The following is a 20812-nucleotide window of genomic DNA, read 5'->3' as shown; positions in this document are numbered from 1 at the left end:
TTGTAAAGTTCATGTGTTAGCAGTTTCTTTATAATGATAAACATTATTGATTTAATATTTACAGAGAAGCTAACCTGTCGGGTTATTTTATCTTGATATACGCGTTGAATCGAATATCTGAAAGAAAATAGGAACCTCAGCAATATACCAGGATGCAGGTTCAATAACAAATAAATAAAGTTTTAAAAGTTTTTTTCTTTAGCAACAATTTTTTTCAAATAAATGGTTGCTACTGTATTGTAAACTATTTTTATGAGATGAAAATGATTCAAATTTATTTAAATAACATCACCAACGTCAGTTGAGAATGGCGAAAAAAAATTATTATTTAAGTTAAAAAACCGTTACAATTCCAAGTGTTGAAGCACCAACTAAATAAAAGAAAAAGGATGTAAAATATGAAGAGAAACAATTTTAGTTTAGAAAAGATTTTATTATAAACATAATATTAAAACAAAGGATTATATATAAGGTTCCTCGTGGCATAGTAACAATTTTTAATTTATCTTCCAATCCAATTTGCTTCCATTATAAAAAGAAAACTGTGTCCTGAATGAGTCATTGCAAAACATCTAAACAATAACTCTTCGGAATTTAACCCTATAAAAATCTAAATTTAAATTATATTTCACATTTCTGCTGTTGCCCGGAATTAGTGAAATTTAAAACAGATTTTCATCTGCATCAAAGAAAACACATCAACGTTTGACTTCGCTGAGTCACGGTGAACAGTTTCTACTGTAGCAACCCTACGGATTAAAAAAAAAGAAAAAAGTGTTTTCTTTTTTACTTTATAATGTTAGTTATATTTAAAATTAATATTTTTCGTTAATTGTTAGTGCATAGATGATAAATATTTTGAGGAAATTTTATTCTGTAACAAAAAAGTCTATTAATATTAACTGCGAAGCTATTGTTAATGGCGGTACGCTGTTTTCAGCACATTTGATATTGTAACTGGAAACTATTACTTCGAAAAATATTGTAAAACAAAGAGAAAATTCACTTTACATTGTTGATTAATAAACATGACTTCTCGTTATGATCGTGCAATCACTGTCTTTTCGCCTGATGGACACTTATTTCAGGTTGATTATGCACATGAAGCGGTGAAAAAGGGTTCCACGGCGGTGAGACGATTTTTTTTTCTTGCTTTGTCATCATGTCCATTCATAGAGTAAAAACAATTTTAGACACATCAGTATTATTTAAAGACAACTATTTGATCTGAATACTTTATTTATCTGAAACTTCTAGTTACGGCCTAAATTATCGTATCATTTAATTAAAATGTATTATCATAAAAGTAACCTGTGCAGATTGATTTCTTTTTAAATAGGTACATCATCAGTTATTGTAGGGAAGAAAATAAAGTCATTTGTACCGGTGTACATTTCTTATATCATAAGTAAAAGTAGAAATGAAAGGTAAAATCAAGCCCAGTTGGATTTTGACTATACGAGAGACGATTCCTATTACTACAAAGCATTTAATCCAGTCCGATTCCTTCTGTCATTTCTATATATTAACGAAAAGTGGATACTTATTTGGTGCATTGCCTAATGTCGTTTTAATATCATTTAGTACGTTTTAAAAGTATTCAAGTTTATCTCCAGAATCTTATTGCACATATGTGTAAGGGCTTTTATTTGTTCAGCCTACGACCTGAACAAAAAGGGGAAAAAGTTTAAACTTTTGGTTTCCTAAAGTGCTTTCTCGCCCTTTACTTGTGAAGTCAACGAGGGAATCTTTACCTGGGTGCTGAAACTGTTAAAAATTGCAGCCAAATCTGCCTCGGATCACATTCTATCGTAAGGAGGGATATATTAGCGTAATTTTAGACATAATGGTCACGACTGGAACACCTTTCATCATGTTTTACTTGATCAGGATTGACATAGGGTTCAATTATAACAACCTAATATACTCTAGGTAATCTTAGAAAGTTTGTTTCACATTTGCTTACCTATCATATTCTGTTTTTTTTTCTACTGCCAAGAATTCAAGAGTTTTTGAGACAATTCCCTCCAGCAAGTAATTGTTGATTATATCTGATTAATTTATTTGTTACATTAGTCGATATACATATAGAAATATCAGTCTGATGTACCTTTCTGAGTCGATCTTAATGTCAGCAAGAATTCTGTAACAGTGCAAAGCTGCTGGAAACTAATAAACAAGTTTTCTGCTTTATATGTTCGAAGTTTTTGTTTTCTGCTCGCTTTGTATTTATTAAAAAAAAAAAAACTTAATCTTTTTACCCTGATTAAAAGCTGCCTGTCAGATTGGCAGTAATTAACACACCAACCACTATTTCATAGATGTATTGTCTCTTCTCGTATTATTAGAACTACATCTGCTCTGAAATAACAAGCTATGTACTATCTCTTGAATACTCCTAATGTCTCCACCTCTTCGCCTCTCATCATCTTTAGTGTGTATTCACTCTACAAACTCCACAACACATTTTAAAGTCTGATAAGCCATTAAAAAAAGGCTGTTATTTATAGTGCCCTCTTGGTTGTGTGAAGAATGTAAAGGACTTACCAGGAAACAAAAAAAAAAAAGATTGGTTTTGTGTAGCCTGTATGATGTATGTGTTTTAACTGTATAATCATGAATACAGTAAAATATGGTGCTGTTAATTTGATTTTAGTTTTTGTTTTGATGCTGTTAACTGTGATCAAGTCCCATTAAAGATGTCTTGATGGTTTCTGTTCATGACAGATGTATAGTTATAGTAGGAGCAATTGAAGCTGCATGTTGACAGGATGAAGGTACACAGGGCAGTACAAACAGTGTAGTGTGCGTGTGTGTGTGGTTTGTAGCTTGTTGATATAGCAGGTAAAAGAGTAAATAGATAAAATGGAAGAAATTGAGTCCACAATTACACCAACATCACTTAATGAAAAAAAAAAGCACTAAAGGAAAGAAATTGATATTAGTTTGGGCTTATAAACACGCTACCACTTATAAAATATCTGCCAGATTTGTTGCTTTATTACCTGTTTCTAGTGCACCTGTTATTTTGATTATGATAGATCCAGTGTTAGTGACCCAGGTAAATTTCTGTCAGCATGCTAATTGTGTATCCAAGTAAGACACAAAAAAAAAACAAATAATTGTAATTATGATGTGAAGATAAGGAAAGTAAAAAAAATTCATAGTTCTTCTTTGTCAAGATAGAAGAAAGAAGATTTCTTTTTATAAAACAGTACTTTTTGCATAAAACCAATTGACTAGACTCTTAAATCTAACTGGCAATTATTTATCTTACTCAGACAGAAAAAAGTAAAATTCGATCATAGATTTCAGATCATAAGAATTTCACAGATTAGAATCTCTGCTTCTGCTTCACTTTCTTATTCAGTGTTACTGTAGAATAAGATATTATTCTTAACCTTTTTGTGATTTTAAACCTTCAAATAAAAAAAATATATACTTTATTGAATTATAATTTACGATATTTCATTAAATATCTTCAGAAATTGGTTAATCTTTTATCTAATTTTTGTCTTTTTTTATAGGTTGGTGTCACAGGAAAGAACATAGTTGTGCTTGGTGTTGAAAAAAAAGCTGTCGCTAAACTACAAGAGGAGAGAACCCTTAGGAAAATAGCACTACTTGATGAACATGTTGCTATGGCATTTGCAGGTTATAAACAATAATCTTATATCTATTTTAACTTGTTAGAATGAGTAATATTAATTTTGAAAAGCTGGGTATTTCAGTACAAATTGTTAAAGAATTTATTATTTGAATGAATTATGGAGCCATTCTTATTTTCAGTCAAGCCAACTGAAAAGAGATATAATTTTCAGTCAAGCCAACTGAAAAGAGATATAATTTTCAGTCAAGCCAACTGAAAAGAGATATAATTATAAGTTATGAAATGACACCTTCAGAAATTGGTTGACTATTAATATTAAGTGTTATTACTCAAAACATATTTCAATTGACTTAAACCAATAAGTTAAGTACATACTTTGATTCTAAATGTAACTTTGCATGCAAATATCTGAATTTGTCCAGCTGTCCAACCTATGTTGGATAGCTACACATATGGATTTTAAAAAATATTCTGTAAATAGAAATTAGTGTCTGCTTAAAAATATACTGATATTGCCAACATCCAAATTATAGTTACTATTTTCCTAATGCAAAAAAAAAAAAAAATGATTGCAAATTGATTTATAAAATGACTGTTGTTGCCTGTCCTAGCGTAGCAGTTTATACAAATTATCTATTGAGAATCACAATCTGATGATCATAAATTACAGTATGTATCTTATGGAATTCAAAAAATTCTTGAAGAATTCATTCTAATATAAGCTGCTGACTTTGTCAGATCAAACAATTTGCAGGAATAAAGTTTTTTAGTGTCTTTTAGTTGTGTAATATAGTCAAAGGCCTGATAAGTGTACATGGAGACATGTAAATGGATGATAAAACTGGGTGAAACAGTACTACAAGTATGTGGTAGAAATTACTCATTGTAGATATAAATTGGAAGAAACCTGTCAAATAATAATTAGATCAGACTTAAGAATATTAAACTTTAAAAAAGATATATTAGACACAGGTTCAAGATATGTAGAGAAAAATGAATGCTGACGCATTATTATTCTGCCAGAAACAGTAGGATGTAGGGTTAAATGAATGTGTTACAGTATTTAAAATTTTTCTATGTTGTGAGTAAACATTCTACTGATTGACTGCCTTTTAATCTTCTGAAGTCATTGAAATTATAGCAAAATTGTCTACACTTCTCCACCAGTATTTGTATGCTTTGTGCTGAAATTTGAAATTATTTTTATATACCCTTTTAAAATCATATTTGTATCCAATTTTCCTATTTTGAAATATTCAGTAATACTTATTCTTCTATACTTATTAAGTATTCTTTAGGTGCAGGCATGTCTGTGTGGTAAGAAGTTTGCTTCTCAACCACATAGTTTCAGGTTTAGTCCCACTATGTAACACCTTGAGGAAATGTCATCTACTATAGCCCCCAGGCTGGCCAAAGCCATGTGTGTAGATTTGGCAGACTGAAATTGAAAGAAGCACATCTCAGATATATATACAGGGTGCAAGGAGTATTTGAGGACAGTTTTGGTATACAATAAAACAAGTATATTTCAGCATAAATAAATATGTATTTGAATAAGCATTTGTGCAATTAGTCTTGATAATGATTTTTTAAGCAAATTATTCTATGAAACTGCCTTCGGCTTTGATGACTGCTTCAATACAGGACCAAAACCACTGGCATGCTGACACTATATGGTCCTTATTCATTTCAGACATCACCTAGACAATAGCGGCCTTCAGTGAAGCTATGGTATTATGAGGATGACTGTTAGTCTCCCTTCTAACAGCGCTCCACATGTAATAGTCCATGGGATTCAAATTGGTGAGCTGGAAGGCCACATATTAGGGGTCACAGAATTGTAAAGATTGTCTGACAACCATTCTTGGGTGACTAGGGCTTTGTGAGAAGCTGCTGAGTCTTGTTGAAACACGTATGGCTTTCTATTGCATACTTCATCAATCCAGGGCTTGATAACAGTTTCGTAGTACCTCAGTGAATCCAGCAGTATTAATTCTAAGACCCTGTGGAAAAAAGTGGGAGGCATCACATGACCTTTGCTATTCACCACTCCTAAGACCATCACAGTTGTTGGAAATTTCGTGTGCATCACTCTGGGTACTTCAGAAGGAGCTGTACACAACTACCTGTCATTTCTTCTGTTAGACTTTTGAACCTGCTCAAAGTTTTTTTCGTCAGAAAAAAAACAAAGCATGCTTTGCTCATGAGGGTTTTTCACTTTACTAAGTAACTGATTTCAATAGATGAGATGGTTTGCCTGTGTCTTTGCAGATACAAATTGGCCTTTCCTCATTACATAGGACTTGTGTTGAATATCATGATGTACCACAGTTCTGATAGTCCACTCTGACACCTGAGGTTCTTTGGCAATGGACCTCATTGATCTTCTGGGATTTTCATAGATAATGTTTTGAACATGTGGTATAAATTCTGGTGTCCTTTTAGTGTCTAAGCATTGTAAGTGTTTTTTATCTCTTTGTTATAGGTGAAACATGACCGTCACATGCCTCCAATTCCAACCAAACTTTGTGTACAACTGATCTTGCAACATTTAGAAAGTTGCTTATTTCGAAATCACTGTGGTTTGCATGTATAGCAACTATGACTGCATGTATTTTCATTTTTTGAGTTAACATGATATCTTGAAAGAGATACATTAAATCATTTGAAGGTGTAATGAACTAAAAACAAAATGTCCTCAAATACTCCTCGCACTCTGTGTGTGTATGTATATATATATATATATATATATATATATATATACACACATATATATATATCTCATCATCGTCATTTAACATCCATATTCCATGCTGGCATGAGTTGGACAGTTTGACAGGATCTGATTAGTCCAAGGACTGCATTGTGCTCCAGTTTTTATGGTTGAATGACTTTACTAATGCCAAACACTTTACAAAGTGTACTGGGTAGTTTTTTCATGCCACTGACTGGAGTGAGGTCGTGATGCAGCTTGCAAGATTACAAATCCTGTAGAGGGAGTCAGCTTTATACTAGAAGATGAGGGGTTTAAAGTCGGAGAGAAGGGAGTAGGAAAGAGCAGGTTCTTGTTGTAGGGGAGCGACATGGCTACGGGCTACATACATTTAGAAGAGAGGATGAAAATGATCAGAAAGAGTGTTGCAAAACGACAAAATAAAAATTGTGGTAATGAGGTATCCAAATGGCCCCTCAAGGTACAAGGTGAGTAGGGGCAGAGGAACTAGGAATGTGGGGTGGGTGCAAGAGTGTATGGAGGAGCAAGAGTTGAGAGATGGGATGCGAAATAGGCATTGGGTAGGATTGAAGGGTGAATGTAGGGGTGATAACCAATGATGCATAAGTTGGGGAAGGTAGAGACAGGGACCATGAGAGCCTGTCCAATGCATTCCAGCAAGGAAAGTAGTTGTAAAATGATAAGGATATTATATTTTGCTTATCTGATAGACTTCATTTCTAGATTTTTTCCACATCAATTTGATCAAACTATTATTAAGACCTTTTTCTTCATATTTCCCTTTATAATAATATAGAGAATGAAAATAATCATTTTAGCATATATTTATGATGACCTTTTGATTATTTTATTGTCCACTTTTCCACACTCACATGGGTCAGACAGAATTTACTGAGGCAGATTTTCTGTAGACAGATGTTTCCTCAGAAGATCAGCAACAAAAGACTCCATTTGTATGACAGTGATGTTCATTTACAACTAACATGTGATGTCATGACAAGGAGACACAAGTGTGCATATACACACACATGCACTTCTACTAAGTCCATTCAGCGATAGTAGTAACTCTTGCTCAAGGTACTGAGTGATAGGACTGAACCCAAAAGCATGTGGTTGGGAAGTGAATTTCTCAACCATGCAACCTTGCCTAACTGTTGTATGAAAAATGCATTATATTCAACCATCAATCCACCTACCCATCCATCTATCAACCAACTAACCAATCAAAAAACAATAATAATTAATACCTTGCACTGCTTTATCTTTATTTTTCATTTCACATCCTAGATTACTAGCTTTTATATTTTTGATTTGTGTTTGAATATAGGTTTGACAGCTGATGCTAGGATATTAATAAACCGTGCCCGAGTGGAATGCCAAAGCCATCGTTTGACTGTTGAAGATCCTGTTACTGTAGAATATATTACAAGGTTTATAGCTCAGCTCAAACAGGTCAGTAGACTTTCATCTTTCCCTTTACAAACTCACTGCAGCTATTTCTATTTCCATTACTCAGTGGATCATCAGCCTTTCTTTTTACCATTCATGCTGTATTCCTCACTATGACCCAAATGTTTTCTGAATGAAATACTTCTTAACAGTTATGCAAATAGAAGTACGACAGTCAAGTGAATAAGATATTAGATTATCTGCTCATGTTAGTGACTTCAAAATATCTTGCACAAATGATTTCTTATGTATTTTCTGTTGTAAAACACATTCTTTAACATTGTCCCAGTTTGCTCAGCTGTAACAGTAGGTGAGTGTCCTGTCTTGGAGATATTTACATTTATGTCTGCATAGTATTTCCTTTGTTGTCACTAAACAACTATTTAAACTCTCTCTAGAACATCTTTCTCAATCATGCATTAATACCTACTGTTACACACACACACACACACACACACACACACACACACACACACACACACACACACACACACACACACACACACACACACACACACACATGCCTGGCTTAAAATCAAGATTATAAACGATGATGAAAAAGTGCATTGCTTTATACATACAAAATGTTTGGCTGCTATGACATTATTGAGTGACTTGAATGTTGTATTAATGGTAGTCTCTCAATAAGAGAAAGATGGTTCTGTATTTTCTTACTGAACAGCCTTCACAGACAATTTGTTTATAGTGATCAAATGTTTGTACTGCACATAAGCTCACTTCTGCCATCAAATTGACATTGCTTGTACAGGTGCACAGTGTGCCATGAATCAAATATTGAAGCGATTGCAGAGCAACTTGAGAAGGAGTGTTTTGCTCAACAAACTCACAATCACAAGTTCATGCATTGTACTAAATGTTGTATATAATGTTGTATTGAAAGGGATCGTTTAGGTGGATAATTTTGTCAAATATTCAGTTATAAGTAAATGGCTCTCTAAAAGTCTTTGCTGAGTTATGAAGCTGGTATACTGTTACCCTTCTATACTTTAGTACTGTGGGTTTCCACTGGAAATGTTTAGACAATGATTCTTAAGTTAAGAGAGGAGTTAAATATGTTCTTGTAGACTCTGAAAAAGAACTTCAAAGACATTTATTAGAGTCTTCTTTGAAGGTTACATATTTAGCTGACATTTTTTGTAGAATTAGATAATTTAAACTTCTCTATGCAAGGTTAGGTGAAAGTCTTGTAACATGTGGAAGCGAAATCAAATAATTCCTTGAGAAGTTGAATCTTTGGGGTGATGGGAGACAGAAGTGGGATATTATATTCACTTTCCAAATCTAAGTTATTGAACAATCTCAAAATATCCTATAAGAAATTGTTTTGCATTTATAGAAGCTGAAGCAAAAGTTTCAGTGCTATATTCTAGAGGTGGTGCAAGAGAATGTCCTGATGAGCAGCCCATTCATAAAAATCAACAAAATTTCAGGCCCAGTTCAAGAGGAATAGTTCCCGACAATAGTTCTTCATTCCTCAAAAGCTTTTAGTTCCACATATCAAAAGCCCTATCTTGGTATTATAGGTCATGCATTCAAGATCCTTCTTTCCTTTGCATCTACGTATTTTTGTGATGTAGATTTTCTTCACTTCTCTACATTAAATCAAAGAATAGAAACTTTGTTGAAATGTGCTTTAGTGCGAACTCCTCCAAAAATAGATGACATTGTAGCCACCAAACATATTTGAAAATCATCTTCATCTTTAAGCAGTATTAAGCATTAGGATTTTGTCAGTATATATTTATGCATTTGTTTATTTTAGGTTGCATTATTTGATGTTTAGTTGAACTTGTTTTATTTCATACTCAATTGATCCATCAGAGTATTCAGTAAATCAAAATGGCTCATGATAAACTACTTTGAGAATTCTTCTTTAAATGGCATCTGCTTTACTTGCCAGGCCTCACCTTCTCTGTTTATTGATTTGACTGATGTAAATTATTTAACTAATTTCAAATTATTTCAGAGCTAAACCAAATTCTTACACTGAATTAATAAATTCATTTGTGAATGTTGTACTATATTCCTACATTTACATTAGTTGTTCATCTGACCAGTAATCTTAAAATTTCTGTTTTAAACCATTAGATCTTGTTTTTTTTTTTCCTGCGTCTTGAATATTCCAGTTAGATTTGCTTGAAATTATTTATAGTTTTCTAATTTCTCTTTGTCTTATATTACCAGAAATATACTCAGAGTAATGGCCGTCGTCCATTTGGCTTGTCTGCTCTAATTGTTGGATTTGATTATGATGGCACACCCCGTCTCTATCAGACTGATCCTTCAGGAACATATCATGAATGGAAAGTAAGTAGTTTTTTTTTTCTATTTACTTTGTAATCCAGTGTATTTAATCCATTTGTTTTTGAGAAGCCCTACAACTCGCCATTCTAACATGCTATTATGACATGGTAAATACTGATTGTAGAGATGCTTGATCAGAATTCTTTCTGTGATTACCTTTTACTTTTGGAAGGACATCTTGTCCTATGTCATAAGGCCTAAAACATTTTGTCCCCAGTTGAAAGGCAATATTACCAAGGGAGATTTTGCTGTTTCACCGAGTAGTAAAACATCTAATTAAATAAGCAATTCCCAACCTGTGGATCACCGCCTAAATTAAGTCATGGTCATCATCATCATTACCATCATCATTTAACGTCTGTTTTTCATACTGTCATGGGTTGGACGGTTTGACAGGAACTGTCAAGCTAGAGAGCTGCATCAGGCTCCATTGTCTGCTTTGGTATGGCTTCTATGGCTGGATGCCCTACCTAAAGCCAACCACTTCACAGAGTATACTAGATGCTTCTATATGGTACCAGTACTGATGCTTTTTATATAGCACCAACACCAGTAGGGTCACCAAGTTGAAAATCTCTTAGTTGGGAAAAGGAGTAGAACCGAGGTAAGTGGCTTTGTGCCAGGTTAGAGATAGGATAGGGATAGGTGTCTTACTATAGAGGGGATACCTGGTTATCCTAGTAGGGAGAAAAAAGGAGGGATAGTGTTAGAGAGAAAGATAGAAAAACAGTCAGAGTGAGAAAGAAATGATGTTGGAAATGCATCAGGACTTACCCACAGGGTACAGTGAGGGAAGAGGATAAGTGGTACAGAGGGCATAGAGAGGGTGTTCCATAAGAGTGTGAGCAGAGAGATGTTTAAGGATAGGGAAGAGGTGTCTGTAGCAAGTGATAGTGAGAGAATTTGGAGTGGCTGGGAGGTGGGTAAGGTTGATGTGTGAAAGCATGGAGAATGTGCAGATAGGCACATGAGTGGCTGGCAGCAGGTGGTGGAATGTCAGGTATTGGGAAGATGAGTTGCAGGGGAAATAATGACAGTGGGTACATTATGTGATGGTGGGGGTGACATAGCTATAAAGGAATGCTTGTATGTATGGATGGCCATACTTTTACTTGACTTGCCATGTCTTCTGAAGCACTGAAAATTACTAGAGTCCAGAACCTTGTTAGCTCTGTGAAGCTCAACGTCTGAAGATAATTTCTCACCACTTTGTCACATGTCTTCCTGGGTCACCCACTTCCACAGGTTCCCTCCACAATTAGAGATCAGCACTTCCTTATGCAGTTGTCCTCATCCATATGCATCTTATGATCATACCAGCACAGTCTTCTCTCTTGCATTCTACATCTGATGCCTCATACCCAATTTTTCTCTTAAAACACTTACACTCTACTGTACATGCACACTGACATTGCACATCTTGCAGAGCATGCTAGTTTTGTTTCTTTCAGGCCATCGCATGTCCTCTGCAGACACAGTTCACGTTTCACTATGTACACAGGCTTCATACAATCTGCCCTTCACTCTGAGGGAGAAGCCCTTTCTTACCAACAAAGGTTGTAGCTCTCTGAACTTTGCCCAGTTTGTTCTTATTCTAGCAACTATGCTCTCAGAGCATCCTCCTCCACTGCTAACTTGGTTATCTAGATAACAAAAGTTATCTATTACTTCTAATTCCCCTCCCAGACATTTGAGGAAGTCTATTATCTGTACATTCTTAGTGTTTATTGTACTTGCACATTTGCCACACACAAAGACTACTGTCTCTTTTGTGTTGTGTCTAGGGAGAGTAATTATGCCAATGTTATTAATTCCTGTGTATAAATCTAAAAGGGTCATGAAAATAGAATATTAGCTCAAATATTCCAGAATATGCTTTATGCAATATGCCATAAGCACAAGGGCTCTAACACTACATTTATTACAAATCAAAACTAAGGAATATTTCCAACAGTATCAAATGTTATATTTGCTCCACTGGAATATATTAAAAGATGGGGTTGTGGATAGTTATTGATTTTACAAAATGAGTTGTAGAGAATTATTAATTTACTAAAATGGATTGCAATGATAAAAATGTTGGGATAATTTGTTTTGGCTTTATTATTGTTTGTAGGTGTTAATAATGATGTTGGTATGGTTAAAGAGGGTGAGCTGGCAGGATTGTTAGCATACCGGGCAAAATGCTTAGCAGCATTTCATCCGTCTTTATGTTCTGTATTCAAATGTCGCCCAGTCAACTTTGCCTTTCATCCTTTTGGGGTTGATTTAATCAACTTGCCTCTTCTCCCAAACCTGCTGGCCTTGTGCCAAAACTTGAAACCAATAATGATGCTAATATGGTTACTAGGATGATATTTGAACAGAATTCTGTGGTTGGTAAAAACGATATGAAAAAATCCAGTAGCAGCAAGTATTCATTAGGACCATTATGTATTTCTATTTCTTCCTTCTAGGCTAATGCCATCGGCAGAAGTGCAAAGACGGTACGAGAATATCTAAAGAAAGGATACACTGATGAGTTGGCCGAAAAAGATGAAGAATGTATAAAATTAGCTCTTCGTGCTTTACTAGAAGTTGTCCAGTCAGGTGGAAAGAATGTAGAATTGGCTGTAATGCGAAGAGACAGTCTACTTATGGTAAGTTGTTTATATATTTCATTTTGTAGGAGGGTGATAGTTCTAGAATAGCACTAGAGCTACTAGCAGTTAGCACCTTTTAATGTCATCAAATAGCTTTTTTTCAGTGTAATACCTCATTTCAGTAATCCACTGGCCAGACAGTTTTGTCTTGGTATTATCTCTTTGGAAGGACCTTCATAGATCCTTCAAAAAGATCTGCCTTTCACTCTATTATCACCTCTTCTAACTAATATAAATTCCCTCAGTTTGGTATTTCACTAATCCACTGTTGATAAACTCATTAGATCAATCAATTGTTATATTCTTAGTTCAATTCACTGATCAAATAACTATAATGTCTTCAATTCAAATCTATTGACAAGTCAATGGTAACATCTCCAGTTCAACTGCCCAATATTTCTTTAATGGTGACCAACATTATTAAGATATCACACTATTCAAATTCAGGACCTTACTTCATTTGTAAAAATTATAACATTTCACTGAAGGAGACACTTAACCCTTTCAATTTTAATCAATGTAGCTAAAATTAAATTCCAGGTGAAGACCAGTTTATTGCTATGGTGCCAATTGTATTGTTTAATTAACTGTTACTAAATTCAAATTTGAGTGAAGAAACTTTGGCTCATTTCTACAGTCTTCTGGGCTAGAGATAGAATTTCTAACTGGAGTTACTGATTAAACATCATGGAGACTTTGTTGAATGTATACTTATGTCTATTGAAAAATCTGGTTCGTACCATGAAACCATTGTGGTAGTGAATATTATAACCTGTCTAGTTGTAGAGAGATTACTGAAAACATTGTCTCGAAGTAGTATTTCTATTATTAGTCATCTTGCAGGATCTCATTCCTCTCTATGTAAAATCCACGAGAGGATTTGATATGAATACTGTTGTAGATTTCAATAATGAAATATACCACACTGTAGTCACTACTTGGTTAGTTATTTGTTGAGAACTTCACATTTTGACCATGGAAACATCATAGCTGACCATTTAGTTGATTGTCAGGAATTCTACTGAACTGGCCATCCATGGCCCATTTATATTACTATCCTCAACATTAAAGTGACTCATCATTTACACACAAGAAGTCCTATATAATTTTTTCAGATCATGAAATCACAAGCTATGTATCTCACTGCCCCTCATTAACTCTTCCGTTACTATATTTCTAATCAACATATACCCCTTATGTGTTTCAGTTAAATTCTAATATAATCGTGAATTTAGACTGGTTTCATAAAACAACCCAACTTTTTTATTTATTGATACATTAAAGCACCCCACTTTACAAAATGCATCCTTGTAGAATGCACATTGGAAAGTTGTTTCAACTGACCATCCACTGGGAGCTTACCTTTTTTTGATGAAGACATTCACAGTACTGCCTTTCACAACCCTTGATTTTTCCTAATTTATGGAGATCAACTGAATTCAGAGTGATATCCCTCTGGCAGGCTTTAGTTTTCTCCCTACTCTCAACTGTGTTACTACATCTGCTCGAAACTGCAGATGGCCACATAATTTTTCAGCCCCACCTGATTTTGTATATAGTATAAATTCATTGACAATACTCATATTTACTATACACCAAACCAGGTATTGCCACTATTTATTACCAAGTCTATCAACCAGGTTATAGGTCATTTGTTTCAGCTGATCTACACTACCCATAAGCAGATAGAAAATAAATTTGCCTCTTATCTCTATATGTGGTTGCTATCAAATTTCATTTCTGCCATTGAATTATTTTAATTTTATGATTTTATATCCAATGGCATCCTTTTTCAACTTGCAACCACTGTTGCAGATGTATATGCTGCCATGGTATCTGAATCCATTGCAAATTTGACTGACACACACACGCACACACACACACACACACATATATATATACACACACACACACACACACACACACACATATATACGCACACATATACATATCTATTTATCTATCTATCTAACTATCTATCTATCTATCCATCTATATATATATGTGTGTGTTTATATACATATATATATATGTATTTATATACATATATATGTATATATATACATATATGTATATATTTGTATATTGAGGCCTAAGTATTCTCCCAATTCTCTGGGCCGACCCCAGAGCTATATGCTCGCTACATAGACGATTGTATAGGTGCCACCTCCCTCTCCCGTGAACAACTCTGCCACTTCATCTCTTTCCTCTCTCTCCAATTTACTTCTACCATCTCTAATACCTCAGTTAACTGCTTTGATATCTCTCTTACCATTGGCCTACCTTCCCACTCTCTCACCACCTCTGCCTTCTTCAAACTTCTCTACCTCAAATTCTCCTCCCGTCCCTTCCATACCAAACGGGCCATCTCCTACTCCCAGTTCTTCCACCTCCAACACTTGTGCAGCCAGGACCAGGATTTCGAGACCCAGTCCCGGTACTTTGCCTGCCTGTTCAGGCATTGAGGATACTCTTCGACCCTTGTCCAAACTGCCCTTGCCTGCGCTTGTCGAATTGATCGCACTACCGCCCTCTCTCCTTCCCCACACCAATCCCCTAACCACACCCCCTTTCCTCTCCTTTTCCACCCCTCAACCCTACCCCTTCGTCGGAGGATCCTACAGGCCTTCTGTCGTCTCCAGCTTGATCCCACCACCTACCCCATTTTCCTCAACCCACCCTTGTCCTCCTTTAAACACGCCTGGAACCTACGTGATCTACTGGTCCATAGTACCTTCTCTTTCCCCCAGCCCCACCCTGCCCCTTCATCACCAACACTACCTCCCTCATTGGTTCCAACCAGCACACTCTTCACATCACAAATTCCTTCTCTTGCACCTCTTCTGGCCTTAACCTGCTTCCTCTATTTGTGGCGATGACAGGCATTGTTCTCCCAGTCAGTCTCCTGCATATCACAAACCTTTAATGAGCACTTGACACAGTCCTTAAATCACAGCCTTGGTTTCTACTGCGGTCTCTTTCTATTTACAAGTTCCCCATATAGCATCTGTTTAGGGATTCTGCTATCCTTCATTCTAATAAGGTGTCCAGTCCAATGTAACCAGTGCTTGTGCACTATCGCCTCAATACTCAAGCTATCAGTTGTCGTCAGGACCTGTGTGTCTGGAGTTTTTAAGGTCCAGCCAACATTCCAAGGACCTTTACAAGACGTTTGTAAAAGGTCCATGTCTTACATGAGTAAAGGAGTGATGTCAGTACACATGCATGGTACACAGCAACGTTTGTTTGCCTTTTGATGCCATACTAGGACCAGACATGAGACTGAAGAGACTGGAAGGTATAAGTTGCTCTCTGCAGCCTGAAAGATATTTCGTCATCAAGGGAGCAAGAATGGTATGCCCAGGTAGACATACTTGTCTATCACTTTCAGAATTGTTCCTTCAACCAAGATAGCTGGTTCCACATGTGGATTTCCTGGTGCAGGCTGGAAAATTTATACAGTCTTGTCCGGGCTAATGCTAAGTCCAAATGCTTTGCAAGAAGCAGAAATGCAATTCATGAGTATTTGCATGTCATCCATTGTGTGAGTGACTAAGTCACAGTCATCTGCATAAAGGAGGTCACGAATAAGAGACTGGAGAACTTTTGAATTGACAGCAAATCGGCGAAGATTAAAGAGGTGGCCAGAAGATCAATATCTGACATATATTCCCAGAGAGCTAACCTTAGCAAAAATATGAGTAAAAGCAGCAGCAAAGTACAAAGAAAAGAGTGTTGGGGCAAGGCTGTCACTCTGCTTGATACCATTCTCTACAGGAATGGGTCCCGCAATGCCACCACCAACATTGACCCAAGCTTCCATCCAATCATGAAGTGATTTAATTATAGATACAAAGTGATCCATACATCCAAGTTTGCCAAGTATTTTCCATAGAAAGGCCCTATTTACTGTATCAAAGGCCTTTGTTAAATCAATGAATACCTGGACAAGATCCATATTCTGCTCATAACACTTCTCCTGCATGTCTTGCTGTGAAAATCATATCCATTGTACCTCTACCAGATTGGAAGCCACATTGAGATTCAGATAGGACATCATTTACGAGACATCCATTCAGGCGGGTAAGAAGAATATTTGCCAGAACCTTGCCAGCAGCTGATAGTAGAACAATATCTCTATAGTTATCATATGTTGTTCTGGATTCTTTTCCTTTATTGAGAGGAAGAATAATTGCATCCTTCCAGTCCTTAGGCATTGCACCATCCCTCCAAACTGCACTGATAAGTTCATGAAGGGGCATATGATGTAATCACCACCAAATCACAAGACCTCATCACAAATTCTATCCTTTCCAGGTGCTCTACAAAGATTCAGTTTACTTATTGATGTCATTACTTCATCTATTGAGGGCGAGGAGTCTAAGGAGCCAATGATAGGTCTTTGTTGCATAGTATCAATCACTGTTTCATCCACAACTGACTCATGGTTTAGGAGATTAGAGAAGTGTTCGATCCAGCGACCTGTGATTTCTGTTGATTTAGTAAATAGAGTGGAAGACTCCTTAGAAAGCAAAGGAGTTGATATGGAGCTCTTAGGCTCATAAACTTGCTTCATAAGATGGTAAAGCTTCTTTCTGTCATTTGCATCAGCAGCAGCCTGAACATCACGAGCAAGATCCTCCCACCAAGTGTTCTGCATCTTCCTGAGATGAGAGATCACTGCAGTAGTGATTTTACACTGCTTTAGTGGGCAAGTGCTAGATTTCGCTGCACAGCAGAAAGTCCGCTGTGTAGCAATACATTGTGGGCATAGTACTTTACAGTCAATAGTCGCTGAACTTCAGCATCATTTTCATCAAACCAGTCTCTGTGTCTGGCAGTAGCATATCCCAGTGTTTCAGCAGCACATTGAAGAACCTGGTCTCGACAATCCTCCCATGTTGCAGCAGTTTCAATGCTGGACAAGTGAGTCTGAATCTCTTTCCTCAACACAGCATCATATATCTTGTGGACATCCAGACGTTGAGGAATGCTGACTGGCCCTCTTCTCTCTTTCACTCTAATTATCATCCAGAACTTTGCTTGCACCAGACTGTGGTCTGTCCAGCATTCCGATCCATGAAAGGACTTGTCATTACAAATGTCATAGATGTCACGCTTGTGGATGATGACATAATCCAGCAAGTGCCAAACTTTAGACCTTGGATGCATCCACGTTGTTGTGTGATCACCTTTGTGCATAAAATGAGTGCTTGCGATTAAAGTCCATGTTCATTGCAAAGCTCCAGCAGCATGAAACCATTGCTATTCATTTTCCCAACTCCAAAACGTCCTAAAGAGTTCTATGTTTGCCAGTCTGTTCCAACTCTGGCATTGAAATCCCTCAGTAGAATGACTTTATCAGAATTGGGGATTTTCCTAAGTATGGCTCTCAGCTGGGTATAAAAAATAGTTTTATCTTCATCACAGCTAGTCAAAGTAGGTGCATAGGCACTTATTAAGATTAGCAAACAGCCCACCTTTCAGGTGTAATCGTAGAGTCATTAGACACTCATTTATAGGAACAGGATGCTCCTCCAACTTCTTAAGAATGTCAGATCAAACTGCAAAGCCAACACCAGCCTCTCTGCACTCCCTCTTCTGCCTCCCCTTCCAAAAAAGGTGTAACCATCTCCTACTTCCTCAAGTTGACCATCACCTTCTATATGAGTCTCTGAAAGTGCAGTTGTATCAATGTTATAACTGTTCAGCTCACGAGCAACAAGTACAGTTCGTCTTTCAGGCCTACAATCACTCTTGTTATCCAACAGAGTGCGCACATTCCAACATGAAATATTCAAGTTCCATCCAGATTTTGCAAATAAAAGTCTCTTTAGTTTTCAAGCGCAGGGTGGACATCCATCAGTCATGCTAAATTGACCAGATATAGAAAGACAGGCAATTTTTGGTTCACCATTTCTAGAACCTCCCCGGCCTCTGGGTGAGCAGTGCCCTCTCCAAATGGAGCTGCTCAGACACCCATGCAGCAACCGAATCCTACTGCTGTCTTGGGCGACAAGGAGATGACTTTATATCAAGCATGGCCTGCCTACATGCAGGTTGCTGACTACATGCTTCCAACCCGTCAGGTCTGCATGCTTCACCACTTTCCTATTGTCACAGGACTTCCAAATAAAAAAATAAAATAAAAATATACTAAAAATATATAAATATATATTAAAAATTTATAAATATACATTAAAGATAGATGCATATATACTAAAAATAAAATATACATAGAGAAAAAAAAAAGCACATATTGAGCAGAGGTCAGCAATGCCTGTGCAGAGTTTTAGGTTCAATAAGGCTTGCATGACACCTCATAGACCTCTCCACTTTATTGATATTATCCAGAGACAAGCCGGAGCAAGATGTCTGGTGCCAATATGAGTCGTAGGCTCAGGGATGTGGGAGCGCCATGATCTCTAGCACAATTCAAAGATCCCCAAAATGTCCAATGCCATTCCCTGCATACCTGGTTTTATATCAGAGTGACCTTCTCCTAGAGACATACTTCAACAGAAGCTGAGGGGTGCCTCACTCCCAGTGGTCTTTCAGCACGCCGGACACCATCCCAGAATTTCTGCGTACCCGTGCTATTGCTAGATAGCCGTTGAGCCTACACTAGGTTCATCTGACCTTTCAACATGTCTTGTTTTTAATCCTGCTGGGTTTCTAGCAACCTTCCTCACTAGGATAGCCTGGTCGGGGTGCCAGTTAAGTTGCCGGCAATCTGACCATGCAACAGGTTGTACTGGATTCCATGTTACCAGTAGCACTTATGAGATCCTCATAAGTGACCTGACACACACACACACACACATATATATATATATATATATACACATATATATACACATATATACATATATATATATATATATATACCGTAAATCCTCGAGTATAATCCACACTTTTTCCCAAAATTTAAAGGTCAAAATTTCTAATGCTTACTATATACAAGATTAAAAATGAAAATTATTTTCTATGCAAAATTTTCTAAGTAAAGGCAATTTACTTAATATTTATTTTTCACTGACATTATTACTGTTATTTCTTTATTTTCTGCAAACAAAGTGCACAAAAAAGCTACACATTTCCATTATGTTATATGTACAATAATAATGAAGGAAGTTACCGTATATACGTTTACAAACCAAGGACATTATATAGACCTCCTTGACTCAAGTTAGAGAAGGGGTGCGTATTATACACAAGGTTTAGGTTTTTCATAGGTACAGCCCTCTAAAAATACCCTGTGTATTATACTCAAGGGCAGACTATACTTGAAGATTTACGGTATATATATACACACACACACACACATATGCTCGAAATGAGGAGTAGATAGAGAGGCGACAACTGATGTAGGGTCCTTTCTCTGTGCTTACTTGTCCTGTTTTCCATTTTTTCTCGTTGTTTATGTATTTCACTCATTTTACCCTCGTTTGTTTCATGTTATTTGCACTGTTGGTGATGTCCTATACCCATATATGCATATATTTATTATTTATACATATATATGCATACATATATACACATAATATACATATATATACATAATATACATATATACATACATAGTGAAACTATTTATAACTGTTACTCTGTCGAAAGCTTCACTTTTGTTCTTCAAGTTAATCCGCCACAAATTTACATGTTGACACTCATGGGGTCTGATAGTATTACCATGTAAAGTTTGATTTGATTTGATTGAGCCATTTGAGAATGCATTGGGAACAGAGACAGAGAGACAAAGGAATATATATATATATATATATACATATATATATATCTATACTATATATAAAACAGAGATGTGTGTATAATCGCTTTTCACATGAAATCGACTTCACCAAATGCTTCCATACTTGTAATGCATGAATAATTTGACCTCGGATAAATCTTAGGCTCTTCATTTGATTTTTTTAATTAAAAATAAATAATATTGCTTTATATTTAAGATTCACTTCTTTAAAAAGGTTCCTCAATGTCAACTTCCGGTATTGACGTAACAACCGCAAAAAGCTTCACTTTCTATTTTGTGTGTTC

General features: G+C 36.1%; 1 protein-coding gene across 1 annotated transcript in view; it reads left to right on the top strand.

The window, feature by feature from the left end:
* The first annotated feature begins 897 nt into the window (after nucleotides 1-897).
* Nucleotides 898-20812, top strand: part of LOC106872768 (proteasome subunit alpha type-7) — a 23870-nt gene continuing 3955 nt past the window's right edge. The window contains exons 1-5 of the mRNA XM_014919862.2: nucleotides 898-1130; nucleotides 3528-3654; nucleotides 7672-7796; nucleotides 9999-10121; nucleotides 12575-12757. Coding sequence (XP_014775348.1) covers nucleotides 1029-1130; nucleotides 3528-3654; nucleotides 7672-7796; nucleotides 9999-10121; nucleotides 12575-12757 — 660 coding nt within the window. The 5' untranslated portion in view covers nucleotides 898-1028. The remainder of the gene's footprint in view (nucleotides 1131-3527; nucleotides 3655-7671; nucleotides 7797-9998; nucleotides 10122-12574; nucleotides 12758-20812) is intronic.

This window comes from Octopus bimaculoides, chromosome 1, assembly GCF_001194135.2.
Source record: "Octopus bimaculoides isolate UCB-OBI-ISO-001 chromosome 1, ASM119413v2, whole genome shotgun sequence".
Taxonomy (NCBI): Eukaryota; Metazoa; Mollusca; class Cephalopoda; order Octopoda; family Octopodidae; genus Octopus; species Octopus bimaculoides.
The sequence above is the reverse complement of the archived record's forward strand: the minus strand, read 5'-3'. Positions and strand labels throughout refer to the sequence as shown.